Below are 21,641 nucleotides of genomic sequence, written 5' to 3' on the forward strand. Positions count from 1 at the left end.
GAAAAATCAACATTTTTATTACAAACTTGAGACATCAAATTCTCATACATATTATTGTAACTGAATTACAATTCTATTTTTCATTTTCTTTTTCTTTTTGACAACAGAATCTGTTAGACGTCACTGGCACAAATGAGGTGGATAATTATGTTTCTCTCACAGTTTAATCAGCATGGGTTCCACCATGGATGCTGCTTTATCTTTCCCGAGTAAATATCCGACAATAGTCAAGGCAAACTCGAAAGCTGTGCCGGGACCTCTGCTGGTTATCAATTGCTCGTCAACAACCACACGATTCTCCGAGTACTGATATTCACCTGAAACATTGGAAAACAAAGAAAGTTTTACACTTTTATTCCTCATTTACACTAAATGACCTGCGTTAAAACACAATGTCAGATAACATAAATTATTTTTACCACCTACAAGCAAAAAAATTTATACAAATAAAACAGAGAAAAAAATTAGGTATATGTGTGTATCATCGCCTCAGATACACACATATACCTAATTTTAGAGAGTAAGAGTAACAACAGAGCTTGTAGAATTGATACAACTCTAGAGTTGTACAACACAGTAAGCTTTCTAATATCAGAAATAACACTAAAATATCTTACTGCTGCTCTGAGACGACGATATACGTGTGTGTATGTTCCCTATACAAATCCAGTTTACGTCAGACTTCCACCTAATTCGGCAGGAAGTACTTGGGCACCCGAAAAGGAATGTAAGGGGGTAAAAGAACCAAACCGTTCGGATTTTAATTTTAGGACCTGAAAATGGCATTAAATAGGGTCGGTGGGATGGAATGGGTATAAAAACAGGTATTTTTAAAATGATTATCAAACTACAGTGAAGCACCGTTTATACCTTTCTCTTTTATACGTTTTTATCAATTATACGTTTATTAAATTGGTCCCTGCAGAGTCTGATACACATTAACCTATACCTATTATAGGTTTTTTCATTTGGACGCTTTTTTCATACAATCCCTTCAAAAACGTATAAACGATGTTTCACTGTTTTCAAATTTGACACCCAACAATTAAAAAACCTTTACTGAGTTTTTACATTTGAACAATACACTTCACATATCCATACTTCTTATTACTGAAATTATTTTATTATTTAGTGAAAAAGTTATTATTTCAAAGTCTGTTTTTACACCCATTCCACCCCATGAGTGGGGTGAAATGGGTAGTATTGTTTTAAATTAAATTTCAGAGTGGAAACATGAATTAATTTTTTCACAAAAATATATTAATACGAGTGAAAATCAATTGAACAATGTAGTCTAATTTCACTGCAATTAAAGGTATAATGTCCACGATTATTGAGGATTGGCTGACTTAGGTTTTGATGATCTGTTCTTCTTCAATCTCCATTTTTGCATTGTTGGGGAAGGTGAAAAAATTCCGAATCAAAGACTTCTTAAGGATGTTTACAACATCAGCACAGGTATATAAAGATTATAGAACTTGAGCAATAAAATACTTTTTAAATTTCTTAACACTGTATTCAATTAGCACCCAATCTCCTGTAGATATTGTACTTGAACATAAGCTTAGTGGAATGGGAGTTTGATCAGACTGGTTTTCAATTTATTTAGTCAGCTCCGGTGTTGTCTAGTAGTTGCATAGTATGACTCGCATTAGGCGGTAGGCAAATGATAATTTCACTATCAATAGCATGCTTTATAGCTTCATAGGTCAGCTGGCTTGCATGTCTTTTCAGATGCCTTGCAAAAAGTTTGAACCGTTGTTTAAAGATTGTGTATTCTATCCAACCAGATTTACTGCAACCATAAGCAATTTCATAACATAAGAATTTCAGAGTATAACACTTTCGATAAAATGAACAACTTACTTCAGAGAATAACTTTTAATGAGAAAAAATGTTAATTCCACTGCCTATGTCATTAAGCCTAATATTATACCCATTCCACTCCACTTTAAAAAAATTAACATACTTCTTAAAATCTATGGAATTTTTCTTTTCTGATTTTTTCAGTTGACAAAGGAGACTTCCTTGAATTAAAATAAGAGCAATAGAATGCTATCTAATTCAAACAAAATCCTGAAAACAAAGTTTCAAAGATATCCGTTTGTTTTGATTTTTGCAATATAACCTACAAGAAGGCTGCCACTAAACTGACCGTTTCCATTCAGGTTTTTCTTAAACCAAAATAAAGTCAAACTATTGTAAATAACATGAGTGTTTATATATATTTTTTAAATATTTTTCTTTCCTGTAACTCGAAAGATTAATCAACTGCCCATTCCATCCCACATACCCATTCTACCCTGCCTGACTCTAGCTCTTTCTGCTCGAAATAATTATCCGATTTTCTTGATTTAAGTCACATTCGAAAGCCTGCTCAAAAGAAAAAAAAAATCCTGAAGTAAATTTACTTCCTTCAAATTAATAAAAAAACCAAGGCTGTAAAACACCAGGAAAAAGTTATAAGCATTTTTAAGATAAATGCAACATCAAAATCATATTGGAAATAGATCGTTTGTCGACATGCTCAGTTTTAATTAGCGTGAGAAAAATCACTCAGAACAAAGATCTGTTGCCATTTTTTTTCTTGACTGTGAACTTATAAAAGAAATTTTAAAAACATTTCCCATTGACAAATGACCACAAAACATTGTATTTGGGTGACATATCTGACAAAGAATCGCCTGGAGACTGTAACTCAATTTTGATAAAAAGTGCAGATACGACATTCATGCTTAGCACAGCAGAATAGAAGCGGATGGAATCAGATTTCGAAAGGTGTGAAAACTCGGGACTATGCACAAAATTGTAGGAAATGGGTAAGATGCGTAAATTTTATACCTTATCTGTACAATTTGATAAATATGCATGTTCTTGAACTCAAAACTATATGACCATCTGTCAGTTTTCATGATTTTGAGCATTTTTTCTCGAAAATCATGAGTTTCCAGGTGCCCAGACTCCCTTTCATTAACAAGTCAAACCCTGTAGGTAGGGCCAGTAATGATATCCGTAATAGCAAGAGGCCATTTTAAGGTTCAGTGTGCAGTAAGAAGCCCAAATGTCTTCCTAGTTATATTTCTATTAAGTCTTAAGAGCTAGCTCCTTTGTCCTAATATGGGAGCAACCTTGATTTGGCTTCTTAGCCTGACCCTGCTCATCCAGTTATGATAGTCTTTCCTTTAAAATACCCAACAGTAGTTCTAATAAAAAATCCTTGCCTCTCCTTACAGCTCTGAGCCAACCACAAGAGTACCAGAACCTTTTCTAGCAAGGTGATTAGCTATTGCATTACGACACCCACGTGCCTAGGTACTCAAGAGAGAATGACAACTATTACGATTCGTAATAGTGCAAAGGTTTTTAATACTGCATTGCCTAACCATATTGTTTTATAAGCACAATAAAACAACGTTGCTTATAAAAAACTAAATGTTTAATAATACTACAACTAATTTTGTTACAAGTCCAAATCCAAAATATCCATTAATGGAATGCAGCATTGTTGCCAATACTATAACAAAAAGTCCTGTTGCCAAAACATGCTAATATATTACACATATGACATATTATCACAACCTTATTTCGTGCCTACAGGGACGGAACTGACTATCCAAGCATATGTGAACACATCTATTCCAGACTCTATTCAAACACATAAAGCAAACCCATCAGGGTGGCATAAACCTCAGTCTGAAAAACAAAACAGAGGGACAAGAGGGGAGAAACAAGAGTATTTAATGTCTTTGCTGGGACAAAAAACCTCATCACCTGTGAACTTGTTCATGATACTGTTAAAAGTGTCATTATTTTCTAGTCAATGAAGTTATTTTAGTGGTGAAATTTGGCAATAATTCCCAAGATGAAAATTTTCAAAATAAATAAAATAATTGTCTCAAATTTAGTTTCCAAGTAAATAAAAGATTGAATGCAGAGTTTCATACTTAGAAATTAGACAAATATTTCCTATGGAAGATGTTCGAAAATAAAAAATATAAACACACTGAATATGATTTCTTAAGGGGGAAACCAGTTTAAGAGGTCGAAATTTTAGTGTTTTTCGCGATGTTTTTTAACAGGAAAGAAATAATCAGAATTTCTTTAAACTTGGAGGATAATTTAATTCATTTTTTGAAGTACACCTTTTGAAGTACATTTGTATTTTTTTGAAGTCATTTCGACCAGAACTAGTGGAGTTAGAAGGTGCTGTCCATGGACGGTCACTATCAGAGCTTGTTGCTGGTGTGCATTACCTAAGCCACAATTTTTTATGTGTAATCATTACAATTTTTATTTATCATAAACAACATATATCTCTAGAATAAAAACCTAATTATGATCAAAAAAGTTGAAAATGGCATGTTTTTGAAGTGTTTGATTACAAAGTTATGTTTGTCTACCATTTTTTTCACACTTCTTTCATTAAAAAAATATTTTTATTAATGATATCATCCAAGAGTTAGGTATATATAGAGCATAATTGAATAAAGAATAGTCACACAAATTTTCAGAATGATTGATCAAAAACTAGCTAGAATGCACACCAGTTGGGGAAAAAGTTGTTTAAAGGAAACCGTGTTTTTTAAAAAAAAATCTATGAACATCTTCACAGTCACTTTAAGTGCTCATAGCATAGGAACTAATCAGAATTATTCACTCAAATTTTGGCAACATATTCCGGAATAGTTTTACCAACATTTAATGGCATTGAAAAAAGTGGATTTTTTTGACCGGTCAAAACTGGTTTCCCCCTTTAAGAAAAAAAATTATAATTAATTGTCTCATTTTAATCAAGAATAATTTATTGCTAGGTAATGAATAATGGTTATTTTTTATGATCATACAAATTGAATAATAAAAAAAATTGTGACTTTTCTTTATATTTAAATTTATATTATTCAGATTATTTATTAGTTTAAAACTTATATTTTGCTCAATTTCAAACTTCAACAAAAAGACAAAAATCCATCAAACTGAAAACTTTCACTCTCCAGTTATTTTTACCTCAATATTCTAATTTTTTAACGAAATATTGAGAAACACAAAATATTAAGGTTGAAAATCATCATCACAATTGGCTGTACAGCCTGTTGTGGGCCTTGGCCTTCTTTAGGAGATCCCGCCAGGCTGTCCTCCTCTTTGCCATTCACCTCCAGTTTTTGATTTTACTGATGGTCACACAGTTGATCCATCTCTTTTATGGTTTAGGTATAAATAATAAGATTAATTCATTAAAAACAATGATCTTGATTTCTGATAAATTAATATTTTGAGTGTTATGCTTCTTTTTTTTTCTTACATGGAATGAATATTATTTCCATCTAATTGCTCGCAATATTGCACAGTATGCAATAGCACTGGGTATCAGGGGTGCCCACAGGGGGGGGATTATGGCGCAAGTTGCGCCATCAAAATTTTTGGGGGGATTTAAAAAAATTTTAAATTTATTTATTTAAATTTATTTATCGATTTATTTTTAAGTCAAATTATTTTTTATTTTATTTTGTTTATATTTTACTTCATTTATTTATTTAGTTGGCGTGTGTGTTAATGGTGTAGCACAGAACTTTTCTAATAAAATATTAATAATAATTAAAAATAAATTAATTTAAAAATATTTAAAAAATATAAATAAAAAAGAGAGCTAAAAATAAAAAATAAAAAGAGAAAGAGGGTTAAAATTTTTTTTTTGGGGGGGGGGGGATTTGCGCCATTGAACTTGGGGGGGGGGATGAGCATCCCTGCTGGGTATACTACATAATATACTATTTCAATAGACCATATGAGGCAGTGAGAAGCAAAGGGATATAAGTGGCAAAATTAAAAATTTGGAGACAACCAGTACACATGGTAGGTGAACCTCTCCTCTGTCTTGGGGCAAGAGATAGTACAAATAGCCCCGGTAGGTGCTGCGTTACAGCATGATTTAGAAAACAAAATCAATGAAAGCCTACCTAGGACGTTATCTTTAAACGTGTTTTACTCGAAACTTGAAAATGTCCACTTACATCTCTTTGCTCCTCACTGTCTCATATATACTTGAAAAACTATTCATAAGCAGTCAATTAAATAAAATAAAAAATACTTCATAGTCTTTGAATGAGCATTGCTGCTGCTGTTGTTGTGCCTGCACAAACACAGACAGAAAAATGCACTTACATTTATGCATACGTTAAAGGTTCGTATTAATTATTTTCATACTGAACACCTCTTTCAATAACATTTTGAACAATAGCAAAAGAGCAAAAAGAATATTTACCTGTAGATAACTCTGCTTTTTTCCCTGGATATGAAGTTATTTTCTTTCCGTTGCCAATACCATGGCTCTTTAGGGCAATAGGGGCTAGATAAATGTTAGGAACACTTGAAAAATTGAAAACCAAAAAGAAAACTAGTTGTTTTCACCAGCACTTTGTTTAAAATGCAAAATTTGTTAAAATACAGCTAAATATATTCTATTCAATTAATTTTGCGTAGCATAAACATGTCATTTGTTCAAACAAGAGAATATGATGTACCTACGTAATATATTAGAGTTTTCTAACAACAAAACCTATCTTTAGCAAAATCTTACTGATAGTAAAATTTTTGATTAGCACAAAATGTGATGGGTTTTACAGCAGTGAAAACACTTTCTAAATGTTTCATTCTAAATTTAGGTACTAACTCTGAAAATGCAATACTTTTTGCTACTAATGAGCTTTGTTACCAATTTTGATGTAGATTAATTGTCACTAAAATAATAACATTCATAACAATAAAACCACTTTGAATTATAATGGGTATTTTAAACCTTAAGGATAAGAAAAAATAAACAAGATTATTTTTCTGAGGATGATATACGATTGTTATATGAAATTTAAGTTTTAGTGAAAACAAATAATGTCAAATGACATTTGTTTCAAGATTGAGATCAGACTAGATGTAACTTTTTTTCAAGAAACTATATTTTAAATTTAAGCATTTACTTCTATTCTGAAAGTGCACAAATCTATAGTTTGATAGGAACTAAAATTAAGTTAACAAAAATAACCATTAAAAAATACATAAATAATTAAAGGGCTGAAAAGACACAAATTTCGTTTTTCTCCCAGAAAAACAAACAGTAAACGCTCAAGCCAATGGCATGGAATAAACAGTAAACTGGTGACAGAATGGTTTAGTTTCTACGAGCGACAGAAGATGTCACTTGCACGAAATTCAGAATACTTGGCCTGGCATTTTTTGCTTCCCCTGTAAAACCTACTTTTTGGGATTTACTGTCTGTTCCATGTCAGCCCTTCGAATAAAAGATTAAAATAAAAAGTAGAATATGCCATTGTAAACCAGGGTTTAAACTACAGTCATATTTTTTGCAAAATGTAAAACAGGGTGGTGACAGGAACTGTGAAAAAAAGTTCCCTGACTTTTCCCTGATTAAGTTCACCAAATTTCCCTGATTTACATTACCAATGATAATGGTTTCCTTTCTTTGTTCTACTTGAAATCCATTGTATGTTTGTATAAAATGCAGTATTTTAAACGTTTTAAGTTGTGTAAAGTTGATGAACTAAAGATGTATTTTTAAAAAATGCTACTTTTTGAACAAAATGGTTTTAAAAACATATCAAGTCAATTCTTTTGGAAAATTTTTTTGCTAGAACTAAAAAGTAATTGAAATTATTTTGAACTAAATTTTCAAACAGTATAATGATTGTTGCAAAAATAACAAGCAATAGTGAAAGAATAGAAGTAATGTAGTTACTCTTATTGACATATTTATGCAAAACAGATAAACCTTTTGACATCCATTCATAGGGAGCTTTTCTCTAATCAAGTACATAGGTTTTAATGAATGAATACAGCATTTTAACAATAAAAAAATAAAGATATTTACTTACACAAGTTAACTCTATTTTAAATGATTTAAGTATGTAACGGGAAAAATCTTAGATTGGTTTTGTAACAAACAACTTTGAAATGCCAGAAAAAAAAGCAATTAGTTAATTTCAAAATATATAAAAGAAGAATACAACTTGATTATAAAATAAAAGAATCATTTAAGTCTGAAGAAAAGAAAGCCTTTATAATCTGCGGCGATAACAAATAGTATAAAGGCAAAAAACAAAGTTTTTCTGATTGAAAGTTCAATTACAGCAATTAAATTAAAAATGTAAAGTAATAACTTTTAAGCTTTTATCAGTATTAATTCAAAACCCAAAGATTTCTTCTTAAAATTGTGATTACAGACACTAATCACTTTGAGACAATGGAATAAAGGCAAAGGAGCGAAGGCATTAATGAAGGCTTCCTCTGTGCCTGTATGGTTGTTCATTTAACGTCGCATTGAAAGCATGAAAGGAAATTTCAAGCTAGGTAAAATAAACAACCTAACAGACACAGAAGCAATCTTAGGAATTTCATCCTGCGGTTAATAAGTAAGATTCAATACTTAGACGTAGAGGAAAAAATATGCACAAATATGCGGCAGTGTATAATCGCATCTCATTAATTTTTTTTTTCGAACAGATAATTGGCGGAAAATGCGTAGGAAATTAGGATACTTATGTAAAACTTAAAAGCTTTTATTCAATAACAACGTAAACATCAAAAACGTTACATCACTTAATCATCAAACGTAAATCTCTTTCTCAAACCCGGGAATTCCGAAAAACATCCAACGTCTTACAAAAATCGTAATTCCAATCCCCATCGTTGCCATTCTCAATAACCCAAGTTCTTGCTTACAATCGGCCATCCTACAATCTAGTCGCCCACGACCTAGAGTATATAGTCTTGCAAGTGAATAGGCAACTTCTTGGCTCTTTGCTTACGGAATGTATATACTTCGTCGTTCATATGCTGTGTAGTCTCATCAGTCTCGGGAAACGGGGAGATGAGTTCGCTCGACTGTAACGGTTCGCTAGCTTGTAATTCATCATCTGAATAGCTGCACGTCACATTGTCTAGTGTGCTATCTTCTTCGTTCACAATGTGAAATAGTTTGATTTGTGAAGCGTGTGCAGTAGTTGTATGTGGCCGCCTTTTGCGCCCTTGCCCTTGTGTTCGGAAGTCCGCAACTTGATACACATCTGATGGTAGGACTTTAATTATTGCAAAAGGACCTCGGTACTTGACTTGAGTTTTAGTGCTACTTCCAGTACATTCTGGCGCTCGTTTTATCACAACCACATCGCCAACTGAATACTTATAAGCTTCGCAATGACGTTTGTCGAAACCATGTTTCATTTTCTTCTGAGCTTTCAAAATGTTTTCCCGGGATTCTTCTCGGAGTGATTCAGGTCGTGAGTATTCATCGGAATCAGGCAACAAATCTTTTGGAAAATCTCCAAGCTTCACTGGTTTAAAACCGTATAACAGTTCAAAGGGTGGTTTACCTGTCGATTTGCTTGGGGTCCAATTTATACACCGTTGAACATCAGATAGCGTTACATCACTTAATCATCAAACGTAAATCTCTTTCTCAAACCCGGTAATTCCGAAAAACATCCAACGACTTACAAAAATCGTAATTCCAATCCCCATCGTTGCCATTCTCAATAACCCAAGTTCTTGCTTACACTTAATTTTGTAAAGCAAAAAAAAAAAAAAAAATGCCTTCATAAAATTAATTTTTCCTGATTTTCTGTTATTTTTTTTGAAATTCCCTGATATTTCCCTGACTTTTCCCTGATTAATAAAGTTCCCTGACTTTTCCCTGATCTCCCTGATTTCCCTGATCTGTCGCCACCCTGTAAAAATGCTATCTCAATTTTGAAAATGATGCAAGACATATTCCTTTTTTGCTCAACTAAAAAATAAATAAATTAATAAATTTTAAAAAGAAAATAACCATGCCACGATCCAAGACAGGAAGTAAGCATAATGATAGTCATCCAGGGTTCGAAAATATCGTGATATTTCAAAAATACCGAAAATATCCAATATTTTGATATATATCCGATATTTTCAATCAACACAAACTAGTTTTCAAAATAGTAAATTAGTCTTTAATCACTCTTTATTTTCTTATCTTATTTTTGTAATATCAATATGTAGGCTTAAAAGTAATGATTTTTCCATTATTTATATGTAATATTTTACATTTTATCTATTTTAATGGAGTTAATTTAGTATTTGCTGTTTTGCTCATTTTTCCTTATTTAAACAATTATATAATACAGAAATAAAAACATACATTAGCCGGTGCACAGTCATTAGACATTTTCTTTTTTTCTGAACAACCTTTAATATTTAACTAGGCACTTTTAATTTGTATTAAAATTGCTACACTACTAGTAATTTTATTAATATAATGTAAAAAAAGAATATTATATTACTTTGTTATTTTAGTGATGCAATTAATACATCATAAAAATATAATACATAAATTTTGGTTATTTTTACTAATAAATGAGCAATACTACTACAATTAATATAATTTTAATATTGAAAATACCATAGTTGAAAAAATAAATATTGGATAGATATCGTTATATAGATCATGATAGACATTGACTGATATATATCGGTGAACCCTGAAGTCAACTTAATCTTTTTATGAATCTTAGCTAAGATGTTTACATTACTATAAAGTTCAACAATTTTTAGTCTTAAGGGTCATTTATTTTCCCCAATAAATGCATTATTGGTGAACATAAATGACTGTTAAGACTTGAAATGTTTTAATACATTAAACGGTGTGTTTTTGTAATGGTTCCACCCATCCAGGTTTTTTTCATTTAAAATTTCAAAAAAAGAAAAAAAAAGCCACTGTATTAAATTCATTAAAGATGTCATGGGCTGACAATGTGAAAAATAAGTATTTCATTTTGAGGAACAAAATTGCTCCAAATTCTGATATTGAGGAGGAGTTCTGCAAAATTGATAAGCAGCTTTAGGACATTTCCTAAATGACATTTTGAACAAGAAAACAAACAAGTTTTAAGGAATGGAATATTCAATGTGTGCATTTAAAATATTTTGAACAATGACTTCAGCTACAATTTTTAATCACTTATCTTTCACAAATAGAAGAACAGGTGCAAATGGGTGGTTCAAAAAATACAAAATTTAGGGTATGAAATTTTCAAAAAAATTAATAAACAAATAAATTTATATCATTAAAAAGATTAAAATTTTAATTGCAATCTGCGATGCAATATCATTTACTTCCTACGCTCAAATTTAAATTTAGGTCTCAGCTGAAGATGAAACTCTTTGAGGCATTTAGAAAAATATGTGAACGTGTACCATTTTAGCATTTTGTTGAAACTTTTTTCCCCAATTTTAACTTTTATGCTGAAGAACTTTTCAACATAGCTTAAGCCCTGATGTTGAGCTTGAGTTGAAATAGCCTCCATACTTTCTGAAACATTTGAAAGAAGCAAAAGGCAACCTTAAAAAAAGCCAACAATTTTCTATACAATATGGGTTCTATGCGAGTATATTTCCAAAACCAAAAAAGGAGCTTTTTAGTTATAAAAGTCCAAAATGATGCAAATTCAACAAATATACCAAAGTCATTTTTTAAGATTTTACAAACATAAGACAACATATCTTCAAATCAGAGTTTAAAATAAAATACATTCAAATATCAGAAATACAAGCAAATTTCTGAAAAGCACATATAAATATCAACAAGAATTTGGATTCAAAATATTACGATATTTCTTGCATTCATTCAATCACTTGATGGTTCCAAAATTAATGTGGAAAATCAAGATGCACAAAGCTCAAAATAAAGAATCAATTCTATAATTCATTAAATGTCAATGATTTCATGGTGCAAGCTCATGCACAAAGATGTGAGACATCAATGATGGAGAAACGTGGATTTAATTAATCACACTGGCAGTATAATAAACATCATTAATAATTTTTTTAAAAATTTAATGTATTTTTAAAATTTTCAGCAAAGATGACATTCTGTCCTCTGGAGGGAAAAGCGACATCCATTCAAAAACTCAAACTAAAACTATTAATACAATAATAAAAATAATTTTTCTTAAAGACCTTCAATGAAAAATGCAACATTGAAGTCTTCAAAAGACGAATCCGGAAATAATTACCAGCACAAATTGCAGCAATAAGGCGTCCATTCTTTTCCTGAGATTGAAGGATTTCTTTCACAATATCACTCTGGGGGAGAGAAAAAAAATATTGTTACAAATTTTGTAAATACTAATTGTTTTTATGATTAATTTGTTGTAATCTGGCTAATTTTGGCGCTTGTTCCGTTAATTTTCATCTAAAATTACATTAATAACTTAACCTGTAAATAGTTTCTTGTAATGAACATACAACCCCCCTAACATTCGACTGAAGTATATGATCCCCCCATTTCTCAATGATAAGATTTGTGAATGGAATAAAAAGAAAATATGAGAAATTGGTAGAACATTGTAGGATTTTCAGGATATTTTTAGCTGGGTATAAAATGCTGGGAGTCTTGTGAATGGAGGAGTCAGTCAATTTGCTTTGTTTAGTCTCATTTTTCACTATTGTCTTAATGTATTAGCACTTGCGCTGTGATTTTCGAATTTGTTCTTTTCACATATTTTGGATTTCAATGCCTGGTGTACAGAGTAATGTACAGTGTTTAACGATATTTGATTAATTGTTGGATGTTTGCAATTGTTACCTGCTCTATTGTGAATATTTGTAAATAAATTCATTGTGTTTTTATCAAGATTGAAATCGTCATTTCGAAGAAAGTTTGAAGTTGCACCGAATTCGTAACAATATTTTATCTAGTTTGCATAAATTAACAAAATGTTTTTTATTATTTAAATGCAGCCTACATTTAAAAAAAAATGAATCAGTTATCAGACTAGATAAAATAGTTTCTTGGAAATTAGACAGTAACAAATTTCTTTGTTATACTTGAAGCGATTTTTCGAAAATTCGATTTTGTTCTTTTTCTATTTCAATTTTAAGCCCATTTTTCACAGAAATTTAATAAAATGGGAAAGAATCTTTATCTTTATCTTCTTTACTAATAATAAAGCTGAAAGTCTCTCTATCTGGAGGATGTCTGTAGGATGTCTGTGACGTGCATAGCGCCTAGACTGTTCGACCGATTTTCATGAAATTTGGTACAAAGTTAGTTTGTAGCATGGGGGTGTGCACCTCAAAGCGATTTTTCAAAAATTCGATGTGGTTCTTTTTCTATTCCAATTTTAAGAAATAAATATATCATAAGATGGACGAGTAAATTACAAAATTATCATAACGTGGAACTGTAACATGGGCACAAGCCATTGGGCGAGATACGAAATCATCATAACGTGGAACGGTAACATGGATACAAGTCAATTGGCGAGGTACAAAATTATCATAACGTGGAACCGTAATATGGGTACAAGCCAATTGGCGAGATACGAAATTATCATAACGTGGAACAGTAACGTGGGCACAAGCCAATTGGCGAGATACGAAATTATCATAACGTGGAACTGTAACATGGGCACAAGCCAATTGGCGAGATACGAAATTATCATAACGTTGAACCGTAACATGGGCACAAGCCAACTGGCGAGAAAATTCACCATACATTATTTGTAAATATACAGGCGAACCAAAAGACCTTTTAATTTTTCTATTACAAGCAAAGTCGTGCGGGTACCACTAGTTTACTATAAAGTAACATCTTCAACATTAAGGCATGAAATTATAAGCAACGGCTCATTAATAGCATTTTGACCAAGAGCCTAGCATACATATTTATGGACAATTGGATATTACTACAATATTGGTAAGAATTTATATCTTGAATATTGAAACTATTTTTTTCCTTGCGTTATCTTCTACTATAGTCAGGTGACATTTTTAACATAAACTTATTTTTTCAAGTTGAAAAAGAGGTTTAATTGTAACCTTGAAACATGTCAACAATTCTTTGAGTTATTTGTGTAATTTAAACTCTGTTTTCATGATTTAAACTTATCACAATAAGATAAATACTTGTTTCGTATTTACATTGAGCAATTGTTTGGACACAAAAATAACACTAACACTTCCACTTTAACATTATCTAAACTAAAGGTAGGCGAACCGTATATCGCAATCGATCAGTCGATCACGACAACATTCCAGACCTTGCTTTTTTATCAGAATAGCATTAATAAATTCCACGCAGCTTTTAAACCAAAAGTTATTTGAAATGTTTTCAAAACTTTATATTTAGTTACTGGAAGTGTTAGAGTTTTCAATATTTCGGAATTTTTTTTTTTTTTGCTTTTTGTTACGTGGTAGTTGTGATAAATATTCACAAAAGTTATTACTGATGCATGAATAAAATTTGATATGAAAATTTTACAAATGTTCAAAGTAGAAAAATATGGTTTTGAATAGGATTTTACAAGTAGCACAGCAAGGAGAGGGTTCGACATGTTGGTATTTATAAGTTTGAGATTATATTTCACGGGCGAATTTTGTATGAAGCACAGATCAATAAATACCCATTTAACAACACAGATTTTTTTGAAAATAGCAATTTTCAAGAATATTTGTGTATCTGTTGATTTTTGTGCACTATTTTTATGAATGTTCCAATTTTACTAGAATGATTTTGGTGGGTACTGATAAATGGCAATAAAAATAGAATCTGTTAGGCACTGAATTACCTGATGCTGAAAATCACGTAAAAAAACGGCATGAGCATAAAACCAAAAACAAAAAGGTCAAATTGGTAATTCGTATGCTTTACGGATAAAAGTATGCCGAAATTCAAATTTGCTATTGGTGCAATCTAATTAGGCTATTAAAACTGTCTAAAATACCATAAAATACCATAAATAAAAGTTTTTTTATATTTCACAAATTTGTATTCCAAGGTATGCAAAGTGCTCAAAATTCCAACAAAATGAACTATCTTCCATACAATTACACAATCTAATCAAAATGCATATATTGTACAGAAGAACCGTTTAGGTAGGCAGTTCTAGAATATGTTCAAATTAGTTTTGAGAACTTATTACAACTATTATAATTTTTAAGAAATCTAACAAACTAAAGAAGAGCAAGAACCAGGGTTTGCTGATATATATCACGATATGTATCGGATATTTATTTTAAAAATATGGAGATATTTTGATATTTATTTTTTCAATTATGGTATTTTCAGTATGAAATTATATTAATCATAGTAATATAATTCATAATAATAAAGTAATAGTACATAAGTAGTTCATAATAAGTAGTAGTTCATTTATTAGTAAAAATAACCAAAAATATATGTACTATATTTTTATGATGGATTAATATATCATTAATGTAACAAAGTAATATAATATTCCTTTTTGAAATTTATATTCATAAAATTATTAGTAATATAACAATTTTAATTCATATTAAAAGTGCTTAGTTAAATATTAAACGTTGGTCAGAAAAAAAGAAAATGTCCTACGACTGTGCACCGATCAATGCATAGGTTTTATTTCTGAATCATATAACTATGTAAAATTAGATAACAGAAGAAAAATGAGTAAAACAGCTAATGCTCAATTAACTCCATTAAAATTGATAAAAATGTTAAATGAAATATTAGATACTAGTGGTACTCGCATGGCTTTGCCCGTAATTGAAAATTAAAAGGTCGCCTTTATACTTACAAATAATGGATGACAAATTTCTTGCCAATTGGATATGTTCATTCGCTCTCCCATTCCACGTCATGATAATTTTGTAATTTACTCATCCATCTTATGATAATTTTGCTCCGGAAAATGTTCTTAAAATTAAAATAGAAAAAAATCAAATTTTCGAAAAATCGCTTTGAGGTGCACACTCCCATGCTGCAAACTAACTTTGTGCCAAATTTCATGAAAATCGGTCGAACGGTCTCTGCGCGTCACAGAGATCCTCCAGACAGAGAGATTTTGATCTTTATTATTAGTAAAGATAAATAATGAAAGAAACCTTAATTTTAAGTCAAAATATTGTAATAGCACTATAAGAATAGAGAGAGTGATTTGAGGATGCATTTACTATTTTGAAGACTTTAGTTTATGCTGATTGAAAATATCATGATATTTTCGATATTTTTGAAAATATCATGATATTTTCGAACCCTGACAAGAACAACAGTTATAATTAAAATAAACCATTGATAACAAAGTACCTGAGCCAAATTTTCAGCACCTTGAAGGCCCCCAGGCAAAATGACAACATCATAATTTTCTTTGGCAGCATCAGTTATACCGCAATCTGGAACAATGACGATATCCCTGCTGCATTTTGTTGGACCAGCGCCCTGTAAGCCAGCTACAGTCACCTTAATCTGGAAAGGAAGAAGTATACAGATGTAAAATTGATTGTACACTCTAAATAAAATGTTTTGGTCATGAAACTAATTAGCAAGAATTTAATATTAATGTAATACAATGAAACCTTTCTACAATGATACTGTTGGGACCTAAAACAATATTGTTATAGACAGGTTATCGTTACAGATAGTTCGATTATTTATGCTGAAAAGAATAAGCAGCATGTACAGTGGAGCTCGCTTAATGGAATGTCCGATAAAAAAATATCCCGCTTAATATAATACATTTTCAGTGTACTAAACCTTGATGAGTGTTAATTTTATCCCGGAAAATGGAACATCCCACTCATTAGAATAATTTTCATGGCAAATTGTCTATTCCATTTAGCAGGCTCGAATGTATACAAGGCCGGCTCTAGTAGTTTTGCCGCCCCCTTGTCTTACACTATCATGGTTCATACACTTGTGGGGGAAAAAAATTCTCACGACTTTTCCAGGTTGTTTAATAGAAAATTCCAGGTTACTGTACTCGCTTCACTCAAAATTAAGTTTAAATAACAATACTTTCAAAATAATTAAAATAGTTTAAAGGAGCCATGCAGAAGTAGATAATTAAAATAGTTTAAAGTAGCCATGTGGAAGAACCAAAACTTTTCCCCATAGATTTTTTTAAAAAAATCTTGGAATTTTTCTTTTTCTTCTCTCTCAAAATTTTAAGTTATTTTAAACATTTAGTTCAAAATCATTCTGATTCTTTTACTACTTGTTGGAAACAAAGTACTCTCAACTTATTTTAGCCTTTCTTTGATATTACGCGTCATGTGTGATATTAGCGTTTTGCTGTAATAGTGCGCCTTTTTGTGTTTGCTTTTGGTTTACAATAATTCTTTTTATTTTCTTATTAGCATATAAAAAAAAATATATTGAGCAAAATACAAAGCTATTTTTCAGTATAAATATGATTAACTTGTTTCTCAAAAGTTCATCCCATCACCCCCATTTCAGTTTCAGTCCAATTGAATGGTTTTTCCCAATAACTTTTTGTTGTGTCCTTGAACACCCTCCTTGCTTATCAGTATCTTTAGGCAAGTGCATCTGATTTAAATTTCATTGCATTCTTAGAAGCGGTCTGTGAGACTGCACCTGCCCTTCAGCGTTCCATTTTTCGTTAGTAGTAGACATGGCTCTTAACGTTAGAAACCGCTGATATAGGTTCATTTAATCTTATCTGCGTTATGTGGAAGAGATGCAAAATATTCTAGATGAAGTTGGGAGTTGTTTGAAATGTTCACAAACATTACACAATGATATTCTAGGGACAATGAAGACTAAATTACTTCTCGAAATGCAACGCAAAGTTAAAGGGCTGACAAAAAGGGCAACAGTAGTTAAAGGGCTGTCAAAATTTTCCTGTAACTTGATATAATCAATTTTCTGGTACTAAAATGTTCTGTATATGTTAAACAACTAAAATGAAATCATTAATAAATAATAGATTCATTTTTATTACGAATAGTGAGTTATTAACTGCAGCGTATGACTTTCTCAAAAAATCTTAAGACTCTAGAAAAATTTCCTCAGAAAAGGTATATTCAAAGTTAAAACATATTTTTTCCCTGTGCTAATAAAAGTTCAAAGAAAATCTGAGGGAAATTACAGGACTGTATCTTAATTACACGATTTTTAAGAATTCTTTAAATACAGTGGTCTCTGAGACCTTACGTCCCCTGTTACGTCCTATTTTTTCAAATCCCCTGTTACGGGTTAAAATTAAAAACATTTTCGCCCAAAAAATAATTAATTTTTAAAACTTCATAATTTTTTGCACATTTTATGTTAGTTTCAATACTTTACATTGAGATAAACATCCAATTCTGTTTTTCGAAATTTACGTGTACTTCCATTGTGCAAACGACCAAACATGGGGACTAATTGAAAAATTTAAGATAAGTAGATTTTGAATTTGTAGCACAAAAGTAGTTATAAATAATTAATAATCCTTAAAAAACTACGATTAATACAAAAGTCAGTTTTTAGCACATAAGCATCTATGTCAATTTAGAATTAAAAAATGCTTTGAAGATAAATTTTGCATTTTTCAAGAAAATAATTACTAATTATCTGAGAAAAAAACACATTTTGAGTTGTTTTCAATACATTGCATCGAAATAACCATCTAATGTCCTTTTTAGAAACTTATTTGCTTAAAAAGTCTTGTGTACTACCACTTTGGGAATGACCAAATATAGCAGCTATATGCCAAACAATCTATACATATAATAAAACAAGATGTTTGTGTGTGTGTGTATGTTTGTGGCGCGAATTCTGGGAAAACGGTAAGGCCTAGAAAGATGAAATTTGGTACACAGGTGCAGTTTTTGCTGAAAATGTGCACCTCGGGCTTTGATTTTTGATATTTTAATTAGAAAAAAAGTTATTTAATGTTTTATGTTATTTTTAGCACTTTTGACCTCGCAGATCCCGAACCAATCGCGCCAGACGGATATTTTTTGTACTATTGTGTAGGAAATTTAATTTTAAATATGATGAATGAAAAAGTTTTGAAGATAGAGCAATTTTTGTATTTTTTATAGATTTTTGAAAAAACCTTTATTTTACATTTTTTTCTGGGTTTAATTTTTTCCGAAACCCATCCTGCGACAAGTATTGAACCCTCAATTCAAAAATTTTAGTTGATAATAGTAAAAACATTCCGCCTCCTTCAGAAGAAAAAAGTTTTGAAAAATGTGCAATAGTTTTTTTTTTTACAATTTTTTTAATGGCAGAACGCAACGCGAGCTGGGCTGAGTTTCGAGCTTACCTCATCACGTGATCTAACTGAAATCGTTCGCCTTCTCTTCACCTTTTTTTTTTTGCAAGCACTACTTTTTGAACATTACGGGGAACATAAGAGCCTTTATTTTTGAGGGCTATTTTGATTAAATAAATAAAGCCCGCGATTTTTTGCATGATCTTCGTTTCTGTTACGAATTGGCGGTTAGGTTAGGTAGATACAGAGATAGAGGTTGAGTGGACAAAAAATGTTTTAGCAAGAAAGAGGCATGCCCGTCATTTAAGGAATTTCAACGGGGTGTCAGTGCCCCTCCCCCACACACACCATGACTTTGAAAAAACAATGCTTTCACATAAAAGTGGAAGTGCTTTTTGTTATTTTTCGACAAAATTTGCATGAAGAGTACGTTGTTTGTGTCTCCCCCTCCTTCAAAAATATTCTAAATGACGGAACTGGAGATAGATCTAGAAAATATTTTATTAAAACTACTAATGATATACATACATACAGATTGGTTGATACCGCCACGAAATTTGTTTAAGCAGCCGCCGAAGACGGCAACATCGATATAAAAAGGCGAATGATAATATTGAGAAAAAAGAGAAAAACATTGATAAATACCGTCGCTAAATTGTCTAAGCAGCCGCCGAAGGCGGCAACTCTGGCGCAAAAAGGCGAATGGTGTAAAAAGGCGGACCAGCTGGTCGCCGCAGGCGGCTAGTAAGAAATAATTTCAGTAAGTTACCGCCCTATAGCCAGGGCTAAGGCAGAAATACATGAAATACACCGCCAGCACTGCAGTTTTGTGCTTATTAGCACTCATATCAACCCGGCTTAGGAAGTGACTGAGCTGGAGGTGGAAAACCTCTTAAGGAAGCCAAGAGTGCCAAACTGGTAGCTAATATAGAATTAGCGCTGACCAGACGAGTGACCGAAGCAATGGTTCCGTTCAACCCGAAGATAGAAGGCAAGGCAGATAATTTCAGTACGTTACTGCCCTATAGCGTTAGTGTAACTTTTTTATTATTGATTTTTCATTTGTTAAAAGTATGGGAAAGTAATGCTTCTTCTATTTCTACTTATTGTTATCTCTCGGGGTTTTTCACTTAATAAAATGTTAAAACTATTATTCTGATATAAAGATATCACTTTCTTAAACAAAGAAAGCAATGTGTTAACCTGAAAAAGAAAATTTAAAACAGAAAAGTGCGACTCTTTGCTGGTTTTCCTTTTTTAACGATTGCAGATTTTTACAGTTTCAAACAAAAGTCAAAATTTCTGCTGAACTTGAAGCCCAATATGTTATGTTGTTATATCATCTGAAAGCTTGTAAAATGGGTCAGTTTCTGATAAATTTGCCCGATTGTAGCTTATACAGTTATTTTTGAAAATGTTGATTGAAAACTTTGGCACCATTTCAATTCTGAGTGTGTCCAATGCTTCAAAGCTTGAAGCTCGCTGTAAAATGTGACCATCTTGATGGGGAAAGTCATTTTGTAGGATTTAGTCTGCTCTTTCCAAATATGTACTTATTTTGCGTGTAGGTTCTACAGAAATCTCAGAAATTAATCGTTTTCTAAAAATTTTGTTTTTTTGCTCATTTTCCTTATATCTACCATAACTTGGTTAGGGTGAAGGATTGGAGACGATAATGGGTGGTTCTATGCTCCTCTTGGGTTCTTCTATCAGCCCCTATCGTATGGCAGATTCGATCAAACTCACCCAGTACAGCTACATGGAATTAGCTTGTAGACAAATCTTTTCCTCGATCACAAATCAAACTCGAACCATTGAGAAGGAATTCGTGAGATTTTTTCATGAGAATACCATTGGAGTTGCCCGCCCTTTAATGCTAAGTCTTGTGACTCTAGAGTGACGTTTCAACTCTTTTAAGCTAGTTCAGTTTTCTAATTTTATTTATCTTTGACAACAGAAGAAAACATTATACTACTCTTACTTTTACTCGTAAGATTTTGAATGAAGAAGCTACGAAATAAGAAATATACGTTACGTAGAATAAGAGAGAGTTATTATATTCATCTTTAAGATGATGCATTATGACCAAGCATTTGTATCAAAAGTCATCTGTAAATATCCGTATTCATAAATTATCAATCATTAAAATAAATTAATACAAAGAAATAAGTTTACGAGTCGCATCACTAAGTAAATAATTTGAAAGAAAAATTAACAGCAAGAGAAAACGAAAGGTATTACATACACCGGCTCTCCTAAGAACATCAGCAGATATAATAGCTTCCATTTCTTCAGCGCCTTCAGAGAGAATTAGCAAAGCAGTTTTCGACATTTTCGCAGATTAATATTATATTCAAACGTTGCTTTCACCTATGAAATAAATAAATGATTTAATTCACGGGACAGAGGACAGTTTCGAATTAAAGTTAAAAAAATTCCTTTAACGCAGAGACGGATGATTTATCAGTTAAATGAAGTAACATTACTATAACCGTAAAATATGAATGGTTGCAGTTAAAATTTAATACCAGAAGAGTATTTTGTAATATAAATAAGACAAAGATTTCTACAAATTTTCATTAATTGTACAGGTTTTTCATTAAAAAGGTGCACTAATTATTTTTC

General features: G+C 31.4%; 1 protein-coding gene across 1 annotated transcript; it reads right to left on the reverse strand.

The window, feature by feature from the left end:
- On the reverse strand, positions 1-21,491 carry LOC129222226 (Parkinson disease protein 7 homolog). Its single transcript, XM_054856707.1, has 5 exons — positions 21,262-21,491; positions 16,103-16,261; positions 12,051-12,120; positions 6,260-6,343; positions 1-317 (listed from the first exon to the last, which is right to left on the reverse strand). Exons 1-5 carry the CDS (start codon positions 21,346-21,348, stop codon positions 157-159), a joined length of 561 nt encoding a protein of 186 aa, XP_054712682.1. The 5' UTR covers positions 21,349-21,491; the 3' UTR covers positions 1-156.
- Positions 21,492-21,641: the final 150 nt, after the last annotated feature.

This window comes from Uloborus diversus, chromosome 5 (assembly GCF_026930045.1).
Source record: "Uloborus diversus isolate 005 chromosome 5, Udiv.v.3.1, whole genome shotgun sequence".
NCBI lineage: Eukaryota > Metazoa > Arthropoda > Arachnida > Araneae > Uloboridae > Uloborus > Uloborus diversus.